Consider the following 26,406-nt stretch of genomic DNA (forward strand, 5'->3'; position numbering starts at 1 on the left):
ATGGCTCAGCAGTTGTCATTCATGGACCACGCGGTTGGTTGCTGATAGTGGGGACACTCAGGGAAAGAGTCAAAGATATGGAGTAGCTCCCTATCCCTCCTCTTCAAACTGCTATGATGCTAAAACTCCAGTAAAAATGAAGTCTATGGACCCATCAACATCGATTACCCATGTCAGGCAAATAGCCATCAAATGTGCTTGTGCAAGCAACCTCATTAACTCAGTGAGCTACAAGAAAGGCATGAAAGGAAGGGAGGGATTGAGTGGAAAGAGAAAGCCATTTAGCTGGAGGTGGTGTCATAGGAGAGGACAATGAAAGGTTGGTGAAATTAGATGTTGTAGAGGTGTGACACTGTGAAAGACTAAACTAAAACAAAACAAGAAATCTGAGCTGGATGTGCTGGTACATGTTTTCAATCCCAACACTTATGCAGCAAAGGCAGACATATTTCTGTGAGTTCACAACTAGTTCAAATTCCAAATGAGGCAGGGCTATATAGTGAGCCTATCTCAGACCACAACACGAAATCTAGGGCTCCACAAGATTTACAGGGGCTCATGGGGACCCAACCTTCCTGAGGATAAGAAGAGGAGAAATTTTCTTCAGTAGTATATCTTCCATCAAGTTGCCCATAACCATACATACATACTCGCTCTTGTGCTTTTGAGAACAACTGCAATAAAACTCATTTGATCACCAAATTTATATACTTACAGACTCAAAAAGTATAAGAGTCTATCTAGAAAGTGGAAAAGGGGGGCTGGGGATTTAGCTCAGTGGTAGAGCGCTTGCCTAGGAAGCGCAAGGCCCTGGGTTCGGTCCCCAGCTCCAAAAAAAAGAACCAAAAAAAAAGAAAGTGGAAAAGGATGAGCAGGAGTTAGAGAGGGACAAAATTTAAGTGTCTTATTATTCATTAAATATTATATATTCATAACATATAATATATATTGACATGATATATTTACTCAAAATAAATATGTTTACGCAAAGATAATGTGTTTGAACCAAACCTATTCCCCATACCACTATTTTCCTTCTCCATGTTCTCCTCTCATAATACCCACCTAGACCACTTCCTTCCACTTGTATATTCAGGAGTGTGAGCGCTTCTACTGGAGCCTGGGTAGCTCTCAGAGGCCACACTCCTGAAGAAAACTGACTCTCCCCTATCAGCCATTGATTACCAATAGTTCCTCTGAAAGTGGTGGGATGTCATAAGCCCTCCATATCCATGCTAGGGTTTGGGCTGCCTTGATTTTGTGAGTCTTATCCATCAGTAACAGCCAGTGTGAGTTCATGTGTGCAATGGCCCCATCATATCCAGCAAATACTATGTCTCTGAAGATATCTACTCCCTTAACTCTTAAAAATCTTTCTGCTTCCTCTTCTAGAATGGTCCCAAGCTTTGTAGGGAAGATGTATAATATAGATGTCCCATGGTCTCGTAAGCTCTACATGTTGACCAGAGTGAGTCTGTATTAAACACCATCTACTGCTGGTATAAAAATACAAATTTAGGGAACTGTGTCTATTTCTGTCAACAGTAGTGCTAGATTTTTCCCTAGGGCTATGACCTACCCTGCCATGGGGATTTGACCCAGTTAACAATACCAGGCATGGGTTTCATTTTGAACAATATAAAAAACAGCCAAGGTTATGTGAGACAGTAGCTCGAGGGAGGGAGGGAGGGAGGGAGGGAGGGAGGGAGGGAGGGAGGGAGGGAGGGAGGGAGAAAGGTAGCATAAAGAGATGAAATGCAGTTTTAAATAAAAGAATCTTATCCAAAAATAGAGAGTAGAACCATAGTGAAGCTCCTGTCCTTCTCCCTGGCTCTGAGTTCATCCAGAAGCCTCTTGTCTCACCCACAAGGCATCATAGCAACAAAGGGAAGTCCTCACGATGGACCATTTCCATTAAATCAAACAAGCATGGTATTCCATAGGTAGGCTAGAAGAACGCAAAGGAAACCCCAGACCAGTCCTGACAGTGGTCACCAGGGCCAACAGGCATAAGGACATATGAGCTGGGGAGTGTGCATGTGTATGCATGTGCACAGGCACATGCACGTGCGCATACACACACACACACACACACACACACACACACACACACACACACACAGGGCTGGTTCATGCTTGGTGAGCCCCGCATCTCACAGGATGGGATAGGTATAGCACACATCCCTCACTGTCACAGTCAGAAGATCTTGTTCTCTGGAGACTAAATAACAACGTGCTGAGGGACAGTGAGTCGGGCATGGACAGAGTCAAGTCCAGGACCAAGACAGGAAGTCCCTTGGTGAGGCAATGTTTTAATCAACTTAGAAGAAAGAAATCAAGGGGAAATATTTCTCTGGACAGAAGAACTCCCAGGAAAACTGGCACTTTGTGAGCACACAGGCTTTTCCTGACACTTGTGAAACGTGCATACGACACAAGACATTTCCATACAGAAACCATGAAGCACCCATGATGCCAGGGCCTGTGATCTAGTTACTCCCTCATGTCCCTCATGAGCACCTATGCTTCCCTTTGCCTAATTCCTATCCTGCAAGCTGTTTGTAGGTGAAATTTGCCCTGATCCTTGGCCCTGTACCCTATTACTGGTGGAGAACACATAGCAATGTGGACCTCTGACCCCCTCCTATGCTTCCACAGAAGAGTTTTCTCCAGATTCCTGCCAATCAATGAAACTGAAGGCAGTTAACCTGTGACAACAAGGATCTCTCAGAATCCTTCCACCTACCTTGAGGACCAAGCCATAATTCAGGTCTTTGAACCTCACCAAACCTACAGGAAGGAGTACAGCTAGAGACCCAGAGGGAACATTGAGTGGGATTACAGTGTCAGGTCAATGACAGGTGTGAGGCCACTCCTGTGGAGGTGGATATACAGAAAAGAGCCTCTTGCTGGGACTCAGCATTGCCCAGATCAGGTTAGGATCTGGAAGAACCAGGGGTGGTAACAGTAACAACATGTACACAAGAGACAAAGGCTGTGTACACTCTGCACGTAGCATGACTGGCCAGCCCACTTCAACAGCAAGTACAAGAGACAATAGTATGACAGCCAGCATCCTTTACTGTTGTTTGGGGAGCCTTGTTGAATAATAAAACTTCTGACTATGCCTTCTCCACCAAAAGAGAGGACGATACATCCATGACTTGGTTCTCCCTGGCGTACTTCATGGGATAACCTTACAGGAGTCCATGCTCAAGTAGCCTTGACTACCCTGCTCAGAGAAAAGAGAAGGTTGAGCAAGGCAGGACTCTCCTGTTCAGCCACTCTGCAAGCCTCGGAACCTCCAGTGTGCTAGGGCCCACACTATCATCAGGGTTCACTTTAAAGAGAGTAGACAGCATGCTGTGTGTCCCAGAAGACCAGTGCTGCTCCACAAGTTTACACTTACTGTCAGCTTCTTTCTCTTGGAGCCTTAGGGATGTGCGTGCCGCTGCTGCTACCATTTCCCCTTCACAGGTTAAGACACTGAGTGCCCAGAGAATTTAACAATCTGGCCAAGCTCACACAGTAGTTCCTAGCCTTGTGACTACCCAGGACTTTATCCCAACCAGCTTGAGCCCGGAACCTGCCCTCTGAACATTCACACTAAATTTGTTGCCTTCGAAAGGGAATTTTGCTGTCAGCACAGCCCCCTGCCTTTCCAGAACAGAAGTGCTTTGTAGCCAGTGAGGACCAAGGCTCTGCTGCTGTGGCTCATGGTGTTCCTGGCTGATAAATGCTGTCCCGCAGAGATAACACTGAGAAAAAGAGAGATGCGGGCAATGTCTAGATAAGGGAGAGTATAAGAGAGTTGACAGTAGGAAAGGAAGCAGCTCAATGCACAGAGAGGCCTAGACACCACTGAGGACAGCTCTGGCTTCATCTGGATAAAGGAAGGAGTTCGCATAAGAACTAGAGGCTCGACGACAGAAATACCCGAGAGCTCTCCTCTCCTCTGCTGTGTTTCAGAGCCATGAGCCTGGTAGGAAGGATCTTGACTCTGGGCTGGATGACTGCCATCTTGGTGGTGCAGATATCTGTGGCAGAGCACTCCAGGTGGGCACTGAATACCAGGCCCCGGGTGTTGTGGGACTTGAGTGCTGAGGAGCTGGAGTGCGTGCACAACTTCCTGATGAGCAGGAAGGAGCTGGAACTGCAGCCATCCACGGTACTGACTTTGGCCAAGAACTCTGTGTTCCTCATTGAGATGCTGATGCCCAAGAAGTATGAGGTGCTGGATTTCCTAGATAAAGGAGCCATGCCTCCTTTACGGGAAGCCCGTGTCCTGATCTATTTTGGTGCCCAGGAGTACCCCAATGTCACCGAGTATGCTGTGGGGCCCGTTGATCAACCCATGTACATGCGAAAACTGAACCGCAAGGGTGGCCAGGAGCTGTCATGGGTATCTAGGCCCATGTCCAAAGTAGAGTCTGCCCTTCTCTTCCATACTCTGAAGACAGCCACCAAGCCCTTACAAGAGTTTTTCTTTGATACCACTGGCTTCACACTGCAGGACTGCAACGGCGGCTGCCTGACCTTTACCAATGTTGGACCTCGCGATATGACATTCAGAAACCGCCATAGCTGGTTTCTTTTGCAACGCTTTATGAATCGCCACTTCCTGCAGCCCACGGGGCTGGAGATCCTCGTGGATCATGGGAGCACAGATGTCCAGGACTGGAGAGTAGTGCAGATCTGGTATAACGGCAAGTTCTACAGCAGCCCTGAGGAACTGGCTCAGAAATATGCAGATGGAGAAGTGGACATAGTGGTCCTCGAGGACCCACTGCCCAAGACTTCAGAACAGTTTCCACAGTTCTCCACCTACAAGCCCCATGCTGAATTCCTCATGCCTATCAGCAAGGGTGGCCCTCGAGTGGTCCAGCCCTATTCTGAATTCTCTACACCCATCAGGAAGAGTGGCCCTCGAGTACCCCAGCCCTATTCTGAATTCCCTACACCCATCAGGAAGGGTGGTCCTCAAGTGGCCCAGCCCTATCCTGAATTCTCCATACCCATCAGCAAGGGTGGCCCTCGAGTACCCCAGCCCTATTCTGAATTCCCTACACCCATCAGGAAGGGTGGCCCTCGAGTACCCCAGCCCTATTCTGAATTCCCTACACCCATCAGGAAGGGTGGCCCTCGAGTACCCCAGCCCTATTCTGAATTCCCTACACCCATCAGGAAGGGTGGTCCTCAAGTGACCCATCCCTATTCTGAATTCCCCACTCCCATCAGCAAGGGTGGCCCTCAAGTGGCCCAGCCCTATCCTAAATTTCCCAGGCCCATCAGCAAGGGTGGCCCTCAAGTGGCCCAGCTCTATCCTAAATTCCCCACGCCCATCAGGAAGGGTGGGCCTCAAGTGGCCCAGTCCAGTGTTCCCCGCTACAGGCTAAAACATAACACTGTGCTCTACGGAGACTGGAGCTTCTTCTTCAAGCTGCAGTCTTCCTATGGGCTTCAGCTCTTTAATGTACACTTCAGAGGCGAACGTATCGCCTATGAGGTTGGTGTGCAAGAGGTTATGGCACTGTATAAAGGACACACAGCTGGAGGCAGGGAGACCAAGTACGTGGATGTGGGCTGGGGCCTAGGAGGTATCACTCACCAGCTAACTCCTGGCATTGATTGTCCCCACAAAGCCACCTTCCTGGATGCCATCCACTACTATGACAGCGACGGTCCTGTCCTCTCTCGGCAAGTCCTCTGTATCTTTGAAGTGCCCGTGGGGGTTCCCCTTAGGCACTACTTTAACTCCAACTTTAGAAGTAGCTTCAGTTCCTACGCCAGGCTGGGTGGACCCATGCTGGTTCTGAGGACAGCATCGACGATCCACAATCACGATTACATCTGGGACTTCATCTTCCACTCCAATGGCATAATGGAGGGCAAGATGTATGCTACCGGGTATGTTCATGCCACTTTCTACACCTCAGAAGGGATGCTCTACCACAGTCGCCTGCACACCCACCTACTCGGCAACGTCCACTCCCACCTCGCGCATTATCGCATTGACCTGGATGTGGCAGGTAGGTCTTGAGACCAGACCCTCCCAGGCACTAAACCATTTCCAATACATTCACAACAGCAAACAGGCTAAGACTCCCCAACATAAAATCAGCTGTGTCCATTCAGCCTTCTTACATACATGAAGAAACATCATGCACCCCTAAAAAATGGGGACAGCAAATGGTACTCTAGGGTTGCCCTAAATGTGGGGTATGTGTTCCCCTTGTTGAGCATGAGTGGAATGGTATACAAGGTTGGAGGGAAGAAGTGCCATGAAGGGTCAGAAATGCTATCTCCCCCCGCACATATGTTGTAGAGGTATATATTTTGATCTTTGTGTGGCTCCCAAACAATGGAGCAGGGGCTAAACCAAAAGCTGTTGCCTGTATGTGAGATATGTTCTTCTCATTGGGCTGCCTTGTCTGACCTCAGTGGGAAAGGTTGCACCTAGCCTCACAGAGACTTGATGTGTCAAGGTTGGGGGATACCCAAGGGTGCCCCACCACTCGGAGGAGAAGGGGAGGGGAAAGGATTGTGGGAGAGGATGAGAGGGAAGGGTCAGTGAGTGGGATGTAAAGTGAATAAGTAAAATAATAATGATAATAATAATAATAATAATAATAGTGATAATGATGACAAATAAATAAAAAGAAAGAAATGCTACCTCCCACCACTGAGGTGACCACAGTATCATCTGGGTGTCAGTGGTTTTTGGATAATGATGTCATCACAGACATAGCATGGCTGTGATGCTCAACATCAAATCCTATAACAGAACAATGCCCTCAATATGGTTTATCAGGACCAGATGGGTAGCTGCCACCCTCTCAGCCCCAATAGGGCCTCTATCCCAGAGTACCCCAATAGTACTCAGGCCTGAGAAATGTCCCGTGTCTCTAAGGTTAAAAGCCCAGGAAACCGACTGTGGGTATGGCCTAGCATGTAGATCATACCCAACAGGGAGGAAGTTTCTGTCCCAGCCCTTGACTCTTGCCCTCCTCTCCTCATGACACAGGTACAAAGAACAGCTTCCAGACCCTGAAGATGAGATTGGAAAACATCACCGACCCCTGGAGCCAGAGAAGCCAGCAGGTCAAGCCCATCTTCGACAAGACCCAGTACTCCCAGGAGCGCCAGGCTGCCTTCCACTTCAGGCAGACTCTGCCCAAGTACCTGCTTTTTAGCAACACTGGAAAAAGTGTGTTGGGTCGCAGCCACAGCTACCTCCTGCATGTCCCCTCCATGGCTGAGCAAATGCTGCCCCCGGGCTGGCAGAACTCACCAGCTTTCTTGTGGCCCAGGTGAAGACTCATGCAAAGTGTCGAGGAAGGCCGGGAGCTCCCTCAGTGACCGTGTATAATCATTCTGTCCAAGAGGCCATGATTTTGCTGTTCTCTGAGTTTGCCTCCTAATGCACTGAGGGAGGGAGTGGGGAGTTCATGGGAATCCTGGGTGACAGACAGACAGACAGACAGAGATGGGAGTCTTTCGGGTCCCTGAGAGACTGTCACTCATTCTGGAACAGCAGCAGTTTCCCCCTCTATGGAGGGGGATGGAGCAGAGGCAGTCCTCATTTCTGATGCTACTCATACGCTTCTGCCTGCAGGTACCAGCTGGCAGTGACTAAGTACCAGGAGTCTGAACGGTTCCACAGTAGCCTTTACAACCAGAACCATCACTGGGCTTACCCTATGGTCTTTGAGAACTTCATTCACAACAATGAAAACATCGAAGATGAGGTACAGATCCGGTCTCCTTTGCCCACCTCTGGTCCTGTCACTAGTCAACGACCAGACTTTGCTGGTCTCAGGATTGTGGCTGGCTGGGTAGGGCAAGTTCAGAGGTCAGGACAGATGGGTCCACCTCTTTTAAATGGGGTTGAGGATATCTTGGGATGTTTATAAACACATATTTAAAAGACACCCTAATCCCCAAGGTCCTCCAGTAGCCAGTATTCAGCACTGCCCTGCCCACTGAGTCTTGTATTTCTGCCATAGGACTTGGTGGCCTGGGTGACAGTCGGCCTCTCAAACAACCTCCATTCTGAGATTGCCCCCAGCACGGCTACGCTGGGGAACGCTGCAGGATTCTTGCTCCAGCCATTTGATTTGTACAACAACTTCCAGAGATATACAGGTAAAAAGCCACAACTATATCAGGCACCAGATCCTTGAAAAGATCTACTCGACGCCTGCTCAGTTCAGCTACATTAAGACATGCAATCTTGTGTGAAGCTCCTGCCTAAGAGCTCCAGGGTGTCCCACCAGCACCCCACAAAAGCAGACAGCAAGCCCTTCGATTTCTATCACCGAATGCTGCCTCTTAGAGCTGCAGGTGTGGGGAGGAGATGAGCCACCTGTTCAGATGGGTAGCCATGGGCTTCACTCACATTTCCCTACTGAACCCCAAAAGCATCCCTCGGGGAGGAGAAAGGAAGCACAGTGAGACACTGGAGTCCTCTGTCAGACGGGTTTTCAATGTCTGAGAGTTTCTGACCCCTCTCAGGAAAGCGTTAGGGGTGGGTACTGTCCCCCCTAAATGCTGGGTATGCAGAAGGAAGCTGCTGTGGGAAATCTAACAAGGTTACCAGCATCTCACCCTTTGGCTGCTCTTCTAGCCTCTCCGACTCGTGCCCAGTGTGTGTGCTGACTCGCTGTGTTGCCCTCTATAGCAACAGACGCCTGGAGACAACTGACTTTCCCTCTGTAGTGAAGAACGGCTCAATAAACCAGGGCACTGCAGCACCATGGTGCCTAATGCAGAAAGAAGTTCATGAGTCTTATATCTGTGTCTACAGAAGAGACCTACAGGACATTCCAAGTAGCAAAGGAAAATAGAAAAGGACTAATATGTATTGCATTCAGAGTGTGTGTGTGTGTGTGTGTGTGTGTGTGTGTGTGTGTGTGTGTGTGTTATAAGGATGGGAGGAATCAAGGGAAATATATGGGTGCCCTTGAAGAGCTAAAAGGGACAAGGAAACAGATTTTCCCCTCATGTGTCCATTAGGAACCCAGCCCTAGAGAATTGCAGAGCTAGAAGTGCCACCGAGGCTCAATCAGCAAAGTGTTTGCACTCAAGTATGGGACCCTGAGTCCAGACGCCCAGCACACACTCAGAGTCAGGTACCATGACCTTGTCTATAGCACTGGTTTCAGGAATGGTAAAGACAAGATGATCTCTGGAGCTTGCTGGCCAGCTGCTCCAGCAGAATTCGGTGAACTTGGGTGCATCGAGAAAACCTGCCTCAAAAAAAAAAAAAAGTGGGGAATAAGCAAGACATAATATTGACTTCCGCTTTCCACCCCATGCACATGCACTACAAACACACGGCCACACATACAAGATATATAAATGCAAATAGAGCACACACAAGCAAAAACGTAAGACGTGAGGGCTAACCCTCATGTTTATCTTGTCTTTCTCTTGCTGTCTGCTCATACTGTGTGTACAGTGGGGTTTAGTGGTGCCTGTTGAGGGGAGCAGAGGCAGGCAGACCAGAGCTCACAGGTACATCCAATAGGACACTAAGAAGTCTAGCAGGGAGGGAGGGGGAGGAAAAGGATCACGTATGGTGTAGGGGACAGGAGAAAGAGAGAAGGCACACGAAAGCAAGGGCCAGGCCACTCCAGGTAGAGGATGGCATCGCTGGTAAGTGTTTGGGGAGTAGGCTTGCCTCCTGTCTGTGGCCCCATTGCCACTGTGTTCCTCCCTGGGCTGCCCATGAGAGATTGTTCTTAGTCTCTTTCATACTTTTGTCCTTCTGGGCAAAAAAGAAAGACATTTGGGGACAAGCAATTGGAAACCAGGAGGCCAGCCATAAAGGAGGGCATGAAGTCATCAGGAATGCACGCTGCCTGAGGCAGGGTGCCAGCTCCCTTCAGGAAAGACAGTTGAGAGGAGAGGAAGGCAAAGGTTGAGCTGCAGGGAGGGAAGAATGAGGAGAGTTTCTGGACTAGGACTCTGTGAGAACTCTTTCTGACACTGCAATGGTTGGTGCCTGTCACACACACTAGTCAAGGTCCTCTGTGGGCCCAGCAGGCAGGAGCGCTGGGATGGCGGTAGACTCTGGGTAGTAGTGAATCCTCTCTGTGGCCCAGCATTTGGAGCACATGAACCATAGGGTGGAGCCCATGAACCATAAGGTGGATGTTTAGAGTGGGAGAAACATAAGAAGTAGGGAGATGTGCGGCAGTGGTCTACACCTCTTCCTCAGTGTGGACACAAATCTAAAACACCCTGAGAACAGCCACAAATACAAAATTAGGCCCAACAACACCTTATCATGGATGGGAGGGTCCCTGTGGCCCACTTCTCCCTGAAGATGAATACAGAGTTAATGCTTGACTGGGAGAGAGCAGTTGCTTCCTTCAGTGGTGTAGCCTCTGGCAAGTCACCCGTGTTCATGTACACAAAGCTCACCCATTATCAAGTAAGCCACACTAACAAAACTATTGGGTTAACAGAAGGGAGAAGGGAAGGAAGGAAGGAAGGAAGGCATAGAAGGAGGGAGGAAGGAAGGGAGGAAGGAAGGAAGGAAGGAAGGAAGGGAGGGAGGGAGGGAGGGAGGGAGGAGGGAAGGCATAGAAGGAGGGAGGAAAGGAGGGAGGGAGGGAGAAGGAAAAGGGCATATAGGTAGAAGGTGCTGAGCTTGGAGGAGGAGGGAGATTTGAGACATTTGAAAGAATAAAAGCAAGAGTTAAATGGGAGGGGGCACTGTACATGTATATAGATATCACTTCAAATTATGTATAATTAATGTTTTCTCATAAAAACATTCCAGATGAAGTCTACAAATTAGACAGCTGAATGAAGTGACAGTCTTGCAACATAAGGGCATTGCCTTGATATCCAGAACCCAGAGGACACCAGAGGGTATGGTGGTTCATACTTGTAATCCCAGACCTGTAAAGCAGAAGGCACACAGATACCTAGAGCACCCTGGCCACCCCACTCCACCCCCTAGTGGAGCTGCCAAGCTCTGGGCTAATAAGACGCCCTGTTCCAAAGTGGAAAGGAAAACAAAGTGCAGTGTGATGGTTCTCACCCTCAATCCCTGCTCTGGGGAAGAGGAGGAAGAGGGTAGAAGCACAAAGCCTGGGCCATTTATTGTAAAAAAAAAATAATAGTAAGAAAAGGAACAAAAGTAAGGGGGAAAGGGGTGGAAGGTGCCTGGAAATCCTTTGTCTCCTGACCCATGCACTTACATGTATAAAAGTGACTGTGTGCAAGTGTACACACACTAACACACATAGTACACATATACTCATGCACCAGCACACACCTACAGAGATGGAGAGAGAGAGAAACGAAATCCAGTTTATAATATTTTTTAAATAGCAGCATGACCAAGTTTAACTAGAATTCCTGCTCTTCCTGCCGGCCTCCTGGCTTTCGGTTTATTGAGATCTTCTATCTCATCCACTCTTGCCAAGATGGACCCTGAAAGCCTGGAGCCCTGCGATTCCCCTGATCAATTACAGGGGCAAAGCAAGGCCAGTAGAGGAGCAAGACAGGGGAGAGAGATGTTCCCAGAGAACATGATGTCCATGGAGCCAAACGGCCATGGTGATCCACGGGTCGGAGACTTGGAGAATCCTAAGGGATTCTCAGAGCACCCTCGACAGTGGTCGCCAGGGCAAGCAGACACAGGATAGAAGACCTGAGGCTCCCAGCAGCCCAGCAGCTCACAGGGGATGGGGCAGGTGCAGGACACATCTTTCACTGCCACAGTCAGACTTCATTTTCTGCAAACTAAGTACCAACATGCTGAGGGGCAGGCAGTGGGATGTGAACAGAGCCAGGCTTAGGACCAGGACAGGACACCCCTTGGTAGGGCAGGATTTTAGCTAACTTTGAAAGGGGTCAGAGTATAAACTTGATATAGAGCTAAGTGAGGAAGCTTCTCTGGAAGAAAATCTTCCAGAAAGTTTTGCACTCTTGTGTTCACATAACATGTGTTTCCAACCCTTGGGAAAGGCACACACCTGACAAGGAAACACATTTTCAAATAGAAAACATGGAGCATCCATGCTCAGGGTCTGTGGCTCAGTTTCTCCCTGGTATGCCTGATGAGTACGCATAACCTCCCTTGCCTATGTCTTACCCTGCAACTCATTTTAGGGGAGATCCACCCAGATGCCAGCCCCGATCCCTGAGAGTGGAGGACACCCAACAGTTTAGACATCTGAGTCTCTCTCTGCGCCTCTATCTCAACAGGAGAGTTTTCTCTGCATTTCTCCCAGTTGATTCTGATCAGGACAAACCAAAGGGAATCAATTACCTGAAACAGCAACGTGCTCTCAGAGTCCTTCCACTCACTCCCAGGCCCAAACTGTAAGCCAGGATTCTGTGTCAACCCTACCTACTGGAGTGAGGAGTGCAGCTGAAGACCCAGAGAGACCCTTGAGTAGGACTCTACTGTCACAAAAAGGCTTCCAGCTAGAGATAGGCACAAGGCAGCTTCTGTGTTGGAAATGCCACAGCTGGGCTCTTCCAGTGAGACGCAGCTAGACAAAGGCTGGGCTAAGATCTACAGAACACAGAACTAGTGAGTGTGCCTGTGTCTCCACGTAAGGAAGAGCCAACATCTCCCCCAGGAACTGTGGGCACAGCAGGACTTAGTGGGCTTCCCACACCGGGCACAAGGGAAGACAGCCACCGCATACTGGCAGTATCATAAGCAACCTTCCCTGGTATGTGCTTAGCATTTTATGAGTGTATTGAAGATAGGGAGAGATGACGGAATCCCTGACCAGGCCTTCCCTCAAAAGAAAAAGAGAGTGGGAAGTCCCACACCCGCGGATCCCGGCCCGCAGCAGCTCTCTGCTCCCAGACCCGGTGAGAGAGAGACCCAACCGCCTGGTCAGGTGGGCACTCCTGAGGCTGCAGAGCGGAAGAGACCACCAACTCTGCTCACCCCTGCCCACATCCCTGGCCCAAGAGGAAACTGTATAAGGCCTCTGGGCTCCCGTGGGGGAGGGCCCAGGAGCGGCAGGACCCCTGTCCCTGAGACACCGCCGGAACCTGAAAGAAACAGACCGGATAAACAGTTCTCTGCACCCAAATCCCGTGGGAGGGAGAGCTAAACCTTCAGAGAGGCAGACAAGCCTGGGAAACCAGAAGTGACTGCTCCCTGCACACACATCTCGGACGCCAGAGGAAAAAGCCAAAGACCATCTGGAACCCTGGTGCACTGAAGCTCCCGGAAGGGGCGGCACAGGTCTTCCTGGTTGCTGCCGCTGCAGAGAGCCCGTGGGGAGCACCCCACGAGCGAACCTGAGCCTCGGGACCACAGGTAAGACCAAATTTTCTGCTGCAAGAAAGCTGCCTGGTGAGCTTGGGACACAGGAAAGCAGAATTTCTCTAGGACCGGGCACGTTCTGTGTTTACCGGAAGTCCCACACCCGCGGATCCCGGCCCGCAGCAGCTCTCTGCTCCCAGACCCGGTGAGAGAGAGACCCAACCGCCTGGTCAGGTGGGCACTCCTGAGGCTGCAGAGCAGAAGAGACCACCAACTCTGCTCACCCCTGCCCACATCCCTGGCCCAAGAGGAAACTGTATAAGGCCTCTGGGCTCCCGTGGGGAAGGGCCCAGGAGCGGCAGGACCCCTGTGCCTGAGACACCGCCGGAACCTGAAAGAAACAGACCGGATAAACAGTTCTCTGCACCCAAATCCCGTGGGAGGGGGAGCTAAACCTTCAGAGAGGCAGACAAGCCTGGGAAACCAGAAGTGACTGCTCCCTGCACACACATCTCGGACGCCAGAGGAAAAAGCCAAAGACCATCTGGAACCCTGGTGCACTGAAGTTCCCGGAAGGGGCGGCACAGGTCTTCCTGGTTGCTGCCGCTGCAGAGAGCCCGTGGGCAGCACCCCACGAGCGAACCTGAGCCTCGGGACCACAGGTAAGACCAAATTTTCTGCTGCAAGAAAGCTGCCTGGTGAACTCAAGACACAGGCCCACAGGAACAGCTGAAGACCTGTAGAGAGGAAAAACTACACGCCAGAAAGCAGAACACTCTGTCCCCATAACTGACTGAAAGAGAGGAAAACAGGTCTACAGCACTCCTGTCACACAGGCTTATAGGACAGTCTAGCCACTGTCAGAAATAGCAGAACAAAGTAACACTAGAGATAATCTGATGGCGAGAGGCAAGCGCAGGAACCCAAGCAACAGAAACCAAGACTACATGCCATCATTGGAGCCCAATTCTCCCACCAAAACAAACATGGAATATCCAAACACACCAGAAAAGCAAGATCTAGTTACAAAATCATATTTGATCATGATGCTGGAGGACTTCAAGAAAGACATGAACACACTTAGGGAAGCACAGGAAAACATTAATAAACAAGTAAAAGCCTACAGAGAGGAATCGCAAAAATCCCTGAAAGAATTCCAGGAAAACACAATCAAACAGTTGAAGGAATTAAAAATGGAAATAGAAGCAATCAAGAAAGAACACATGGAAACAACCCTGGATATAGAAAACCAAAAGAAGAGACAAGGAGCTGTAGATACAAGCCTCACCAACAGAATTCAAGAGATGGAAGAGAGAATCTCAGGAGCAGAAGATTCCATAGAAATCATTGACTCAACTCTCAAAGATAATGTAAAGCGGAAAAAGCTACTGGTCCAAAACATACAGGAAATCCAGGACTCAATGAGAAGATCAAACCTAAGGATAATAGGTATAGAAGAGAGTGAAGACTCCCAGCTCAAAGGACCAGTAAATATCTTCAACAAAATCATAGAAGAAAACTTCCCTAACCTAAAAAAAGAGATACCCATAGACATACAAGAAGCCTACAGAACTCCAAATAGATTGGACCAGAAAAGAAACACCTCCCGTCACATAATTGTCAAAACACCAAACGCACAAAATAAAGAAAGAATATTAAAAGCAGTAAGGGGAAAAGGTCAAGTAACATATAAAGGGAGACCTATCAGAATCACACCAGACTTCTCGCCAGAAACTATGAAGGCCAGAAGATCCTGGACTGATGTCATACAGACCCTAAGAGAACACAAATGCCAGCCCAGGTTACTGTATCCAGCAAAACTCTCAATTAACATTGATGGAGAAACCAAGATATTCCATGACAAAACCAAATTTACACAATATCTTTCTACAAATCCAGCACTACAAAGGATAATAAATGGTAAAGCCCAACATAAGGAGGCAAGCTATACCCTAGAAGAAGCAAGAAACTAATCGTCTTGGCAACAAAACAAAGAGAATGAAAGCACACAAACATAACCTCACATCCAAATATGAATATAAAGGGAAACAATAATCACTATTCCTTAATATCTCTCAATATCAATGGCCTCAACTCCCCAATAAAAAGACATAGATTAACAAACTGGATACGCAATGAGGACCCTGCATTCTGCTGCCTACAGGAAACACACCTCAGAGACAAAGACAGACACTACCTCAGAGTGAAAGGCTGGAAAACAACTTTCCAAGCAAATGGTCAGAAGAAGCAAGCTGGAGTAGCCATTCTAATATCAAATAAAATCAATTTCCAACTAAAAGTCATCAAAAAAGATAAGGAAGGACACTTCATATTCATCAAAGGAAAAATCCACCAAGATGAACTCTCAATCCTAAATATCTATGCCCCAAATACAAGGGCACCTACATACGTAAAAGAAACCTTACTAAAGCTCAAAACACACATTGCACCTCACACAATAATAGTGGGAGACTTCAACACCCCACTCTCATCAATGGACAGATCATGGAAACAGAAATTAAACAGTGATGTCGACAGACTAAGAGAAGTCATGAGCCAAATGGACTTAACGGATATTTATAGAACATTCTATCCTAAAGCAAAAGGATATACCTTCTTCTCAGCTCCTCATGGTACTTTCTCCAAAATTGACCATATAATTGGTCAAAAAACAGGCCTCAACAGGTACAGAAAGATAAAGATAATCCCATGCATGCTATCGGACCACCACGGCCTAAAACTGGTCTTCAATAACAATAAGGGAAGAATGCCCACATATACGTGGAAATTGAACAATGCTCTACTCAATGATAACCTGGTCAAGGAAGAAATAAAGAAAGAAATTAAAAACTTTTTAGAATTTAATGAAAATGAAGATACAACATACCCAAACTTATGGGACACAATGAAAGCTGTGCTAAGAGGAAAACTCATAGCGCTGAGTGCCTGCAGAAAGAAACAGGAAAGAGCATATGTCAGCAGCTTGACAGCACACCTAAAAGCTCTAGAACAAAAAGAAGCAAATACACCCAGGAGGAGTAGAAGGCAGGAAATAATCAAACTCAGAGCTGAAATCAACCAAGTAGAAACAAAAAGGACCATAGAAAGAATCAACAGAACCAAAAGTTGGTTCTTTGAGAAAATCAACAAGATAGATAAACCCTTAGCCAGACTAACGAGAGGACACAGAGAGTGCGTCCAAATTAACAAAATTAGAAATGAAAAGGGAGACATAACTACAGATTCAGAGGAAATTCAAAAAATCATCAGATCTTACTATAAAAACCTATATTCAACAAAATTTGAAAATCTTCAGGAAATGGACAATTTCCTAGACAGATACCAGGTATCGAAGTTAAATCAGGAACAGATAAACCAGTTAAACAACCCCATAACTCCTAAGGAAATAGAAGCAGTCATTAAAGGTCTTCCAACCAAAAAGAGCCCAGGTCCAGACGGGTTTAGTGCAGAATTCTATCAAACCTTCATAGAAGACCTCATACCAATATTATCCAAACTATTCCACAAAATTGAAACAGATGGAGCACTACCGAATTCCTTCTACGAAGCCACAATTACTCTTATACCTAAACCACACAAAGACACAACAAAGAAAGAGAACTTCAGACCAATTTCCCTTATGAATATCGACGCAAAAATACTCAATAAAATTCTGGCAAACCGAATTCAAGAGCACATCAAAACAATCATCCACCATGATCAAGTAGGCTTCATCCCAGGCATGCAGGGATGGTTTAATATACGGAAAACCATCAACGTGATCCATCATATAAACAAACTGAAAGAACAAAACCACATGATCATTTCATTAGATTCTGAGAAAGCATTTGACAAAATTCAACACCCCTTCATGATAAAAGTCCTGGAAAGAATAGGAATTCAAGGCCCATACCTAAACATAGTAAAAGCCATATACAGCAAACCAGTTGCTAACATTAAACTAAATGGAGAGAAACTTGAAGCAATCCCACTAAAATCAGGGACTAGACAAGGCTGCCCACTCTCTCCCTACTTATTCAATATAGTTCTTGAATTTCTAGCCAGAGCAATCAGACAACAAAAGGAGATCAAGGGGATACAGATCGGAAAAGAAGAAGTCAAAATATCACTATTTGCAGATGACATGATAGTATATTTAAGTGATCCCAAAAGTTCCACCAGAGAACTACTAAAGCTGATAAACAACTTCAGCAAAGTGGCTGGGTATAAAATTAACTCAAATAAATCAGTTGCCTTCCTCTATACAAAAGAGAAACAAGCCGAGAAAGAAATTAGGGAAACGACACCCTTCATAATAGACCCAAATAATATAAAGTACCTCGGTGTGACTTTAACCAAGCAAGTAAAAGATCTGTACAATAAGAACTTCAAGACACTGAGGAAAGAAATTGAAGAAGACCTCAGAAGATGGAAAGATCTCCCATGCTCATGGATTGGCAGGATTAATATAGTAAAAATGGCCATTTTACCAAAAGCAATCTACAGATTCAATGCAATCCCCATCAAAATACCAATCCAATTCTTCAAAGAGTTAGACAGAACAATTTGCAAATTCATCTGGAATAACAAAAAACCCAGGATAGCTAAAGCTATCCTCAACAATAAAAGGACTTCAGGGGGAATCACTATCCCTGAACTCAAGCAGTATTACAGAGCAATAGTGATAAAAACTGCATGGTATTGGTACAGAGACAGACAGATAGACCAATGGAATAGAATTGAAGACCCAGAAATGAACCCACACACCTATGGTCACTTGATTTTTGACAAAGGAGCCAAAACCATCCAATGGAAAAAAGATAGCATTTTCAGCAAATGGTGCTGGTTCAACTGGAGGGCAACATGTAGAAGAATGCAGATCGATCCATGCTTATCACCCTGTACAAAGCTTAAGTCCAAGTGGATCAAGGACCTCCACATCAAACCAGACACACTCAAACTAATAGAAGAAAAACTAGGGAAGCATCTGGAACACATGGGCACTGGAAAAAATTTCCTGAACAAAACACCAATGGCTTATGCTCTAAGATCAAGAATCGACAAATGGGATCTCATAAAACTGCAAAGCTTCTGTAAGGCAAAGGACACGGTGGTTAGGACAAAACGGCAACCAACAGATTGGGAAAAGATCTTTACCAATCCTACAACAGATAGAGGCCTTATATCCAAAATATACAAAGAACTCAAGAAGTTAGACCGCAGGGAGACAAATAACCCTATTAAAAATGGGGTTCAGAGCTAAACAAAGAATTCACAGCTGAGGAATGCCGAATGGCTGAGAAACACCTAAAGAAATGTTCAACATCTTTAGTCATAAGGGAAATGCAAATCAAAACAACCCTGAGATTTCACCTCACACCAGTGAGAATGGCTAAGATCAAAAACTCAGGTGACAGCAGATGCTGGCGAGGATGTGGAGAAAGAGGAACACTCCTCCATTGTTGGTGGGATTGCAGACTGGTAAAACCATTCTGGAAATCAGTCTGGAGGTTCCTCAGAAAATTGGACATTGAACTGCCTGAGGATCCAGCTATACCTCTCTTGGGCATATACCCAAAAGATGCCTCAACATATAAAAGAGACACGTGCTCCACTATGTTCATCGCAGCCTTATTTATAATAGCCAGAAAATGGAAAGAACCCAGATGCCCTTCAACAGAGGAATGGATACAGAAAATGTGGTACATCTACACAATGGAATATTACTCAGCTATCAAAAACAACGAGTCTATGAAATTCGTAGGCAAATGGTTGGAACTGGAAAATATCATCCTGAGTGAGCTAACCCAATCACAGAAAGACATACATGGTATGCACTCATTGATAAGTGGCTATTAGCCCAAATGCTTGAATTACCCTAGATCCCTAGAACAAACGAAACTCAAGACAGATGATCAAAATGTGAATGCTTCACTCCTTCTTTAAATGAGGAAAAAGAATACCCTTGGCTGGGAAGGGAGAGGCAAAGATTAAAACAGAGACTGAAGGAACACCCATTCAGAGCCTGCCCCACAGGTGGCCCATACATATACAGCCACCCAATTGGACAAGATGGATGAAGCAAAGAAGTGCAGACCGACAGGAGCCGGATGTAGATCGCTCCTGAGAGACACAGCCAGAATACAGCAAATACAGAGGCGAATGCCAGCAGCAAACCACTGAACTGAGAATAGGTCCCCCGTTGAAGGAATCAGAGAAAGAACTGGAAGAGCTTGAAGGGGCTCGAGACCCCAAAAGTACAACAATGTCAAGCAACCAGAGCTTCCAGGGACTAAGCCACTACCTAAAGACTATATATGGACTGACCCTGGACTCTGACCCCATAGGTAGCAATGAATATCCTAGTAAGAGCACCAGTGGAAGGGGAAGCCCTGGGTCCTGCTAAGACTGAACCCCCAGTGAACTATACTATGGGGGGAGGGCGGCAATGGGGGGAGGGTTGGGAGGGGAACACCCATAAGGAAGGGGAGGGGGGAGGGGGATTTTGCCCGGAAACCGGGAAAGGGAATAACACTTGAAATGTATATAAGAAATACTCAAGTTAATAAAAAAAAAAAAAAAAAAAAAAAGAGAGTGTCCCTCTGGCTCATATAGTATGATATGACAGAGACTCTCTTCCTTAATGGTCAAGTGACCCCAGCTTGAGTCCCCACTGGGAAGGCAGAAGACACTGGGAAAGGCAGGAATTTCCCCATTCTTGACTCAGCCTTAGAACTCCAATGTTCTGGGGCCCAGACTGTATCATCAACGTTCACTTTAAACAGAAGCGGAGCCAATGTGCTGTGAGTCTCAGAAGGCCGCCGTTGCTCCTGTGTGACAGCAAATACATCACTGTCAGCTTTTTTCTTTCCACAGCCTTAGGGATGTGCATACAGCTGTTGTTTCCATTTCACAGCTGAAGGCAGTGGGAGTTCAGAGAGTTTAAACACACGGCCAGAGTCATACAGGTGGCCCTTGGCTCTGTGATTTCCCAGGACTTGATCCCAGGTGACTTGAGCCCAGAGGCTGGACTTTGAACACTCACACTGAATTGCAAAATGAGTGCTGTATGGGTTGGGAATTTAGCTCAGTGGTAGAGCGCTTGCCTAGCAAGCGCAAGGCCCTAGGTTCGGTCCCCAGCTCCAAAAAAAAAAAAAAAAAAAAAAAAAAAATGAGTGCTGTAGGACGAGAAATTGTGTCAGGAAGCTTGGTAATGAAGAGCAGGTCTGAGTCCCCGGAAACTCAGGGCACACACGTGAGATGGTAGGCAGCTCCCTGCTCCCTGCCAGATTCCTGTCCTGGAACACACGCCACACTTCCTACATAAGGAAGAATGACCTGTGGTTGTGTAGGCCCAAAACAGAGTTCTCCGTGCTAATGAGGTAGCAGTGGCTTCTCACTACAGGAATCTAATGGCTGCTGCCTGACCTTGACTTTTGCCACTGCCCGTGCAGAGGAGTCTCGCAGGCACCTTACATCGTTTATCTTGCAACACTTTGTGAAAGGACACTTCCTGTGCTCCAGTGAGACTGGAGGTCCTAGTGGATGATGGCAGCACAGATGTCCAGAACCAAAGAGCGGAGCAGCTCTGGCCTAACGGCAAGTTCTACAGCAGCCCAGAGGAACTGGCTCAGAAATATGCAAATGGAGAAGTAGACACGGTGGCCTCAAGGACCCACGGCCCAAGAGCACAGAGCAGTCACTACACTTCACTGCCCACACCCCATGCTGAATTCCTCATGTCCATCAGAAGGCTGGCCCTCAAGTAGTCCAGCCCCTCTCCACTTAAAACATGATGCTGTGTGCAACAGACACTGGAGCTTCTCCTTCCTTGCCTGCAGAGGCCAGAGCTCCTCCTTCCAGCCATAGCCCTCTGCTGAGCTGCAGATCTCTAATGTGCTCTGTGGAGGTGACCGTATCATCTTGCAAACAGCTGGGGCACTGAACGGAAGACATACTGCAGGCACGCAGACCAAGTACATGGATGTGAGCTGAGGTCCACACAGTATGACTTGCCAGTTAGCCCCTGGCATCAACGACCAGTCACAGCCACTTTTCAGGATGTTGTCTATGTCTATGACATTGACTGTCCTGTCCACTCTCGATGTGCCCTCTGTGTCTTTGAGATGCCCATGGAGTGCCCCTTAGGCAGAATTTGAAGTCCAGCCTATGCCAGGGTTGAGGGGACTCACCGTGGTGCTGGGGAAAACCAGAGTCTATAATTCCAGTTATATCTGGGAATAGACATATTCTACCCTAATAGAGTGGCGGAGGCCTAGATGCACACCACAAGCTACATACACACCTCCTCCTCCTCCCATCCTGAGGCTGGGGAGCTATGCAAGCACCCACTTGCATACTCGCTTACTTAGAAATGTCTACTCCCACCTGGAGCATTAACAAGTTGACCTGGATGTCACAGGTAGGACTTGAGATCAGGCCCTCCCAATCACTCAGCCTCTTCCTACCAATAATGTCACCCACTGGGGACAAGACTAAGACTCGCTGACATAAAATCTGAAGCATTTATTTAGACTTCTTTCTTGTGAAACAAAACACTGCATACATCTGGAAAAATGGGGGGCAGAGAATGGTGCCCTAGCGTACCCTGAATGTGAGGCGTGGGTCTGCTCTGTTGGGGATAAGTGGAGTAGGAGAACGAAAATGCCTTGGAGGTGAGAAATACTCACATCCTAACACTGTGAAATGGCTCATAGCATCATCTGTGGGCGCTCCATGTGTTTCTTGGTTTAAAAAGGTGATACCATTGAGAATGCCGGGGCTGTCAGCTTGACATCAATCTCAGCAGAACAAAACCACTGGGACCCGATGAGCAGTTTCCTTAGTATCCACCCATTTGGTTCCTTGGATACTGGTGGTTGTCAGGCCTTCAGAAACTCAAGCTGCCTCTGTTCCATGGTTAAAACCCAGCAGACCGATTACAGAATGGCTCCCCAGAAAACCAGCTACTGTCACATCGAAACTGTGGCAGTGGCCATAATTTACTCGTAAACTTTCCCCACACTCTGGTGGGATTTGTTTGTTTGACTCCCCTGTGCACATTTCTAACCCAGCTCCTGTCCCCAGCTCTGCTTCCTACTGGCAGCTGGCCCTGGATGTGTTGGAGGTCCCTGGGTAAGGAAGGAGACTTCTATTCCAATTCTTGCTCCCCACCGCCATGCCTCCAAGCACCAAGAACAGCTTCTAGACCCTGAAACTTGAGGATATCACTAAACTGTGGTGCTTGAGGCACCACCTGGTCCCATCCACATGGCGCTCTCTGATCTGCTTCAAAAGGAAATGGTCCCAGTTTCTGCTTTTTAGCAACCCCCAAAGGACATCTGGGGTCACAGGCGTAACTATTCACTGTAGATCTGCTTCATAGCTAAGCAGTGAGTGAGTGCATGCGTGCACGCATGTGCATATGTGTGCATCTACGTGCACTCAGGTTTGGATGGAACTAGAGGCACTCCAATAGGACTCCTGGCCCTGGCATAGCAACAGGGAGTCCTACAGACACCTGGAAGACAAAAGCTCCTTGTGGGGGCACAGCACTTCTTGACCCTGGGCCTTGAGTCCCCTGGAAGGGGCTCAGAGGGAACTCCAGTTTCCAGAGTCACCTGAGTCACTCTGACTACATATACCCCTGGCAAACATCCAAGTTTGGGGTATCTGACCACTCCAGAAGCGACCTCTACAGCCAGAACAAGCCCTTGGGTCCCACCATGGTCTTTAGGGACCTCATCCAGGATAATGACAGCATTAATGACAAGGCAGCACCTCTGCCTACATCTGTCTTCCTCGCTAGCACATACCTGGACAAGCCCCACGATTGAGACTGACTGAGTGAAAGCCACGTTCAACAGTCATGACACATGGGCCCACCTCTTTTAAATGGCTGAGGGAGTGTATAGGCACATCTAAAAATGTCCCAGGCAGAGTGTCCTCAGGTAGCTGGGACTCAGCACGCCCTTGCCCAGTGTGTCTCTTCCATGAGATTCTAAGGGATTCTCCAACATGGCTACACTTGGGAATTCCACGGGCTTCCTGATCCTGCCATTTGACATTTTCCATGGCATCAAGAGACATCCAGACACAGTGGCTACAACTACATCAGGAGACAGATCCCTAAAGACAGAGCCCACCCGATTCCTCCTCCTTTCGCCTCCAGGGAGACTCACAGTTCTGTGGAGAATTTGGCCCCAGATCCTGTCTAGTAACCTCTGGCCCCACAGAGGCAGACAGTTAACCCTTCGCTTCCACTGTGCTGCTGCTTAGAGCCAGAGAAGCTGTGAACTACACACTCCTCTGGGTGGCCATGGGTCCCGTTCATTGTTTCCCAGTATACCTCAAAAATATCTCCCTGACCAGGGCAAAGGAAACCCACTGTGTTTTCTGCTTGATGGGTTTTTCATTATCTGGAATTTCCAGCTTCCTTGGGGGAATCTCTCACCTTAGTGATGGCCATGGAAAAGGAAGGCACTGTGAGAAATACAACAAAATCAACTACGCTTTCATCGTGCAGCTGTTGCGCTATTATTTCGGGTTTGCCTGCAAGAACTTTCTACAAACATGAACGTACATGTGCATGAGTTTCTGTTCTACTGTCTGTGACAACGGAAGTCTGGAGACAGACAGCTTTCCCTCTGTAGAGAACATTCCGATACGTCAGGACACAGCTACGCAGCGGTGCTGAGCGATGGAATCTGTGTGGGTGAGTGAGCCTCTGGACTGAAGGGAAACCCTGGGGAGCCCATTAAAGAGAGGAAAATGTCAGATAATAATGTGAATAGTGTTCCAGCTTTTGTGTAAGAATAAGAGTGGAAGCTGGGGCGATGGCTCGGATATTAAGAGCACTGGCTGCTCTAGCAGAGGACCTGAGTTCAGATCCCAGCACCTACAGTGGGCAGCTCACAACCGCCGGTAATTCCAGCTCCAAGGAACCAGCGCCTCTTGTGGACTCTGTGGGCATTGCACTCATGTCCATGCAAACACATGCAAGCACACACACATGAACATGCGCACACACGCATGCACACACATACACACACACACATATGTATATGCTCACGCACATGTTCATTTGCACCAAAGAAGAAAGAAGATGGCATGGAAGCGGAAAGCGGGATAGCTGGGAAAAGAAAACGCATTAGGAGAAGTGGAAATGCAGTCAGAGAATCCATGGGTGACTATCATCAAATATGTGAAACCCATCACTACACATGATGAGAATGGGATAACATAAAAACACTGTTAAATAAACTCTAGAGACTGGAGAAAGTTCAGCTGTGTAAGTGCCAGTCTTGGAAACATGAGGACATCAACGTGGTCCACTGAACTCATGGGAAAAGCTTATCCTGGTCACCTCAGAGCTGGGTGGTACAAGCAGGGAACCTAGCTTGCTGGTCAAGTTCTAGGCCAGTATTAGACCCTGTGTCAAAATGGAAAGAAGAAGCAGTCATGTGTGGCAGCACAGATGTGTGTGTGGTAATTCAGCACCACAGAGTTAGAGGCAGGAGAATCAGTCATTGACTGACACAGAAAGTAAGACCCTGATTCAAAGCAAAGCTGTAATGGGGAGTTAGATGTCCCCAGAGGAAAGATACCCTGGGTTGTCCTCTGATGTCCACACATACATTTGAATTTATACCAGCCCACACACTAACACAAAAATACATACATACATATATACATAATATATACATACACATAATATATACAGATATAATACATACATACATACATACATACATACATACATACATACATACATACATTCATACATGAAAAATATAGTTTACAAAAAAAGAGGACTAGTCAAAATTCAATGGTAGGCCAGTGCTCACCTCGTGTCTCCTGCTGGCCCTAGATCACCCAGAGCCCCTTGTCTCACCCATTCGTGTCAGGCTGGACAGTGAAGGCACAAGATTATGTGAGATTGCTCCCCAACATTTGAGAGGCAAGACAGGGTCAACTCGAGAGCCCATGTGGGAGGTTGGAACAGTGGAGATGACGTCTCAGCCCAGTCTTCTCCCAAATGATTCTGATCAGGGAAGGGCAAGTAATTGCCTATGATAGACAGCGAAGTCCTCACGCTCCCTCACAGTCCAAGTCATAGGTCAAGTCGTCTTGATTATGTCGAGGGCCATGTAGAAAACAGAAGAGCCTCATTCAAAAGCCAAGAGACACTGCCAAAAAGACTAACAGTGAAAAGCATTCACTGAAAACACACACGACACTGTAAAATGCAAATTAAAACCATAACAAGATTCCAAAGCACGTCAGTTAGAAAGGCTACCTTAAAATTGTAATTGTGCACTAAGAAAATGGCTCAGGGGGTAAGAGTGCTTGGTGTATGAGCATGGGGCCTGAGTTCAAATCCCCGGTGCCCACATAGAAAGCAGGGAATGGCCACAGGAATGTCTGAGGTCCCAGCACTGGAGAGGACAGAGGTAGGAGGATTTCTGGGGTTCACTGGCTCTCAGGAAGAGACCCCATCTCAAAGGAATAAGGCAGAGAGTGACAGAGCAGGACACATGATGTCCTTTCTGGGCTCTCCGTAGGAACACACACACACTCAAACACATGCAGACACCAAACACATACATCACACACAGACAACACATATCCCACACACATGAAACAATACTGATGACATGAGCTGAGGACGGGGATTCTGAGACATGGGGCCTGTTGTATCTTGCTAACACAAACAGGAAGAACGTGAAAATTTCTTATAGACTAAATGTTTGCTTCCCATGTGACCCTACAGCCACATTTTGGCCATTTATCCCAGAGAAATAAAACTTGGGATTATACAAAAAGCCTTCTGACTAGAGTTCTTCTCAGCTGACGTCTGAAGTCTATACTAATGTCCGTCTTCTGGGTTTGACATTGAACCCCAGCTAAATCCCACACCCATGAAATTAAGCTTATTGTCACCTTGTCAGAATCTGGACTCAACTATGAGACAGACCTGGGTGGGTCTAAGGGGACATTTGCAGAAAGGACTAGCTAAGGAGAGAAGAACTTCATTCATCATGGGTGCTGTATTCCACACGAAGAGACCCAAGGAAAAGCTAGGGTTTCTCCACTTTACCCACACAAACTCCAGCTTATTCAACCTTCCAACACAGCCTGAAGACTCCAACACTCCA

General features: G+C 47.3%; 1 protein-coding gene across 1 annotated transcript; it reads left to right on the plus strand.

Annotated features, from left to right (window-relative positions):
* The first annotated feature begins 3,973 nt into the window (after positions 1 to 3,973).
* Svs1 (seminal vesicle secretory protein 1) lies at positions 3,974 to 8,771 on the plus strand. Its single transcript, NM_199095.1, is given in 5 exon segments — positions 3,974 to 6,029; positions 7,025 to 7,310; positions 7,616 to 7,748; positions 8,007 to 8,145; positions 8,627 to 8,771. Coding segments are annotated over 5 exon segments (2,646 nt in total). The 3' UTR covers positions 8,659 to 8,771.
* The last annotated feature ends 17,635 nt before the right edge of the window (positions 8,772 to 26,406 follow it).

This window comes from Rattus norvegicus, chromosome 4 (assembly GCF_021556685.1).
Source record: "Rattus norvegicus strain SHRSP/BbbUtx chromosome 4, alternate assembly SHRSP_T2T, whole genome shotgun sequence".
NCBI lineage: Eukaryota > Metazoa > Chordata > Mammalia > Rodentia > Muridae > Rattus > Rattus norvegicus.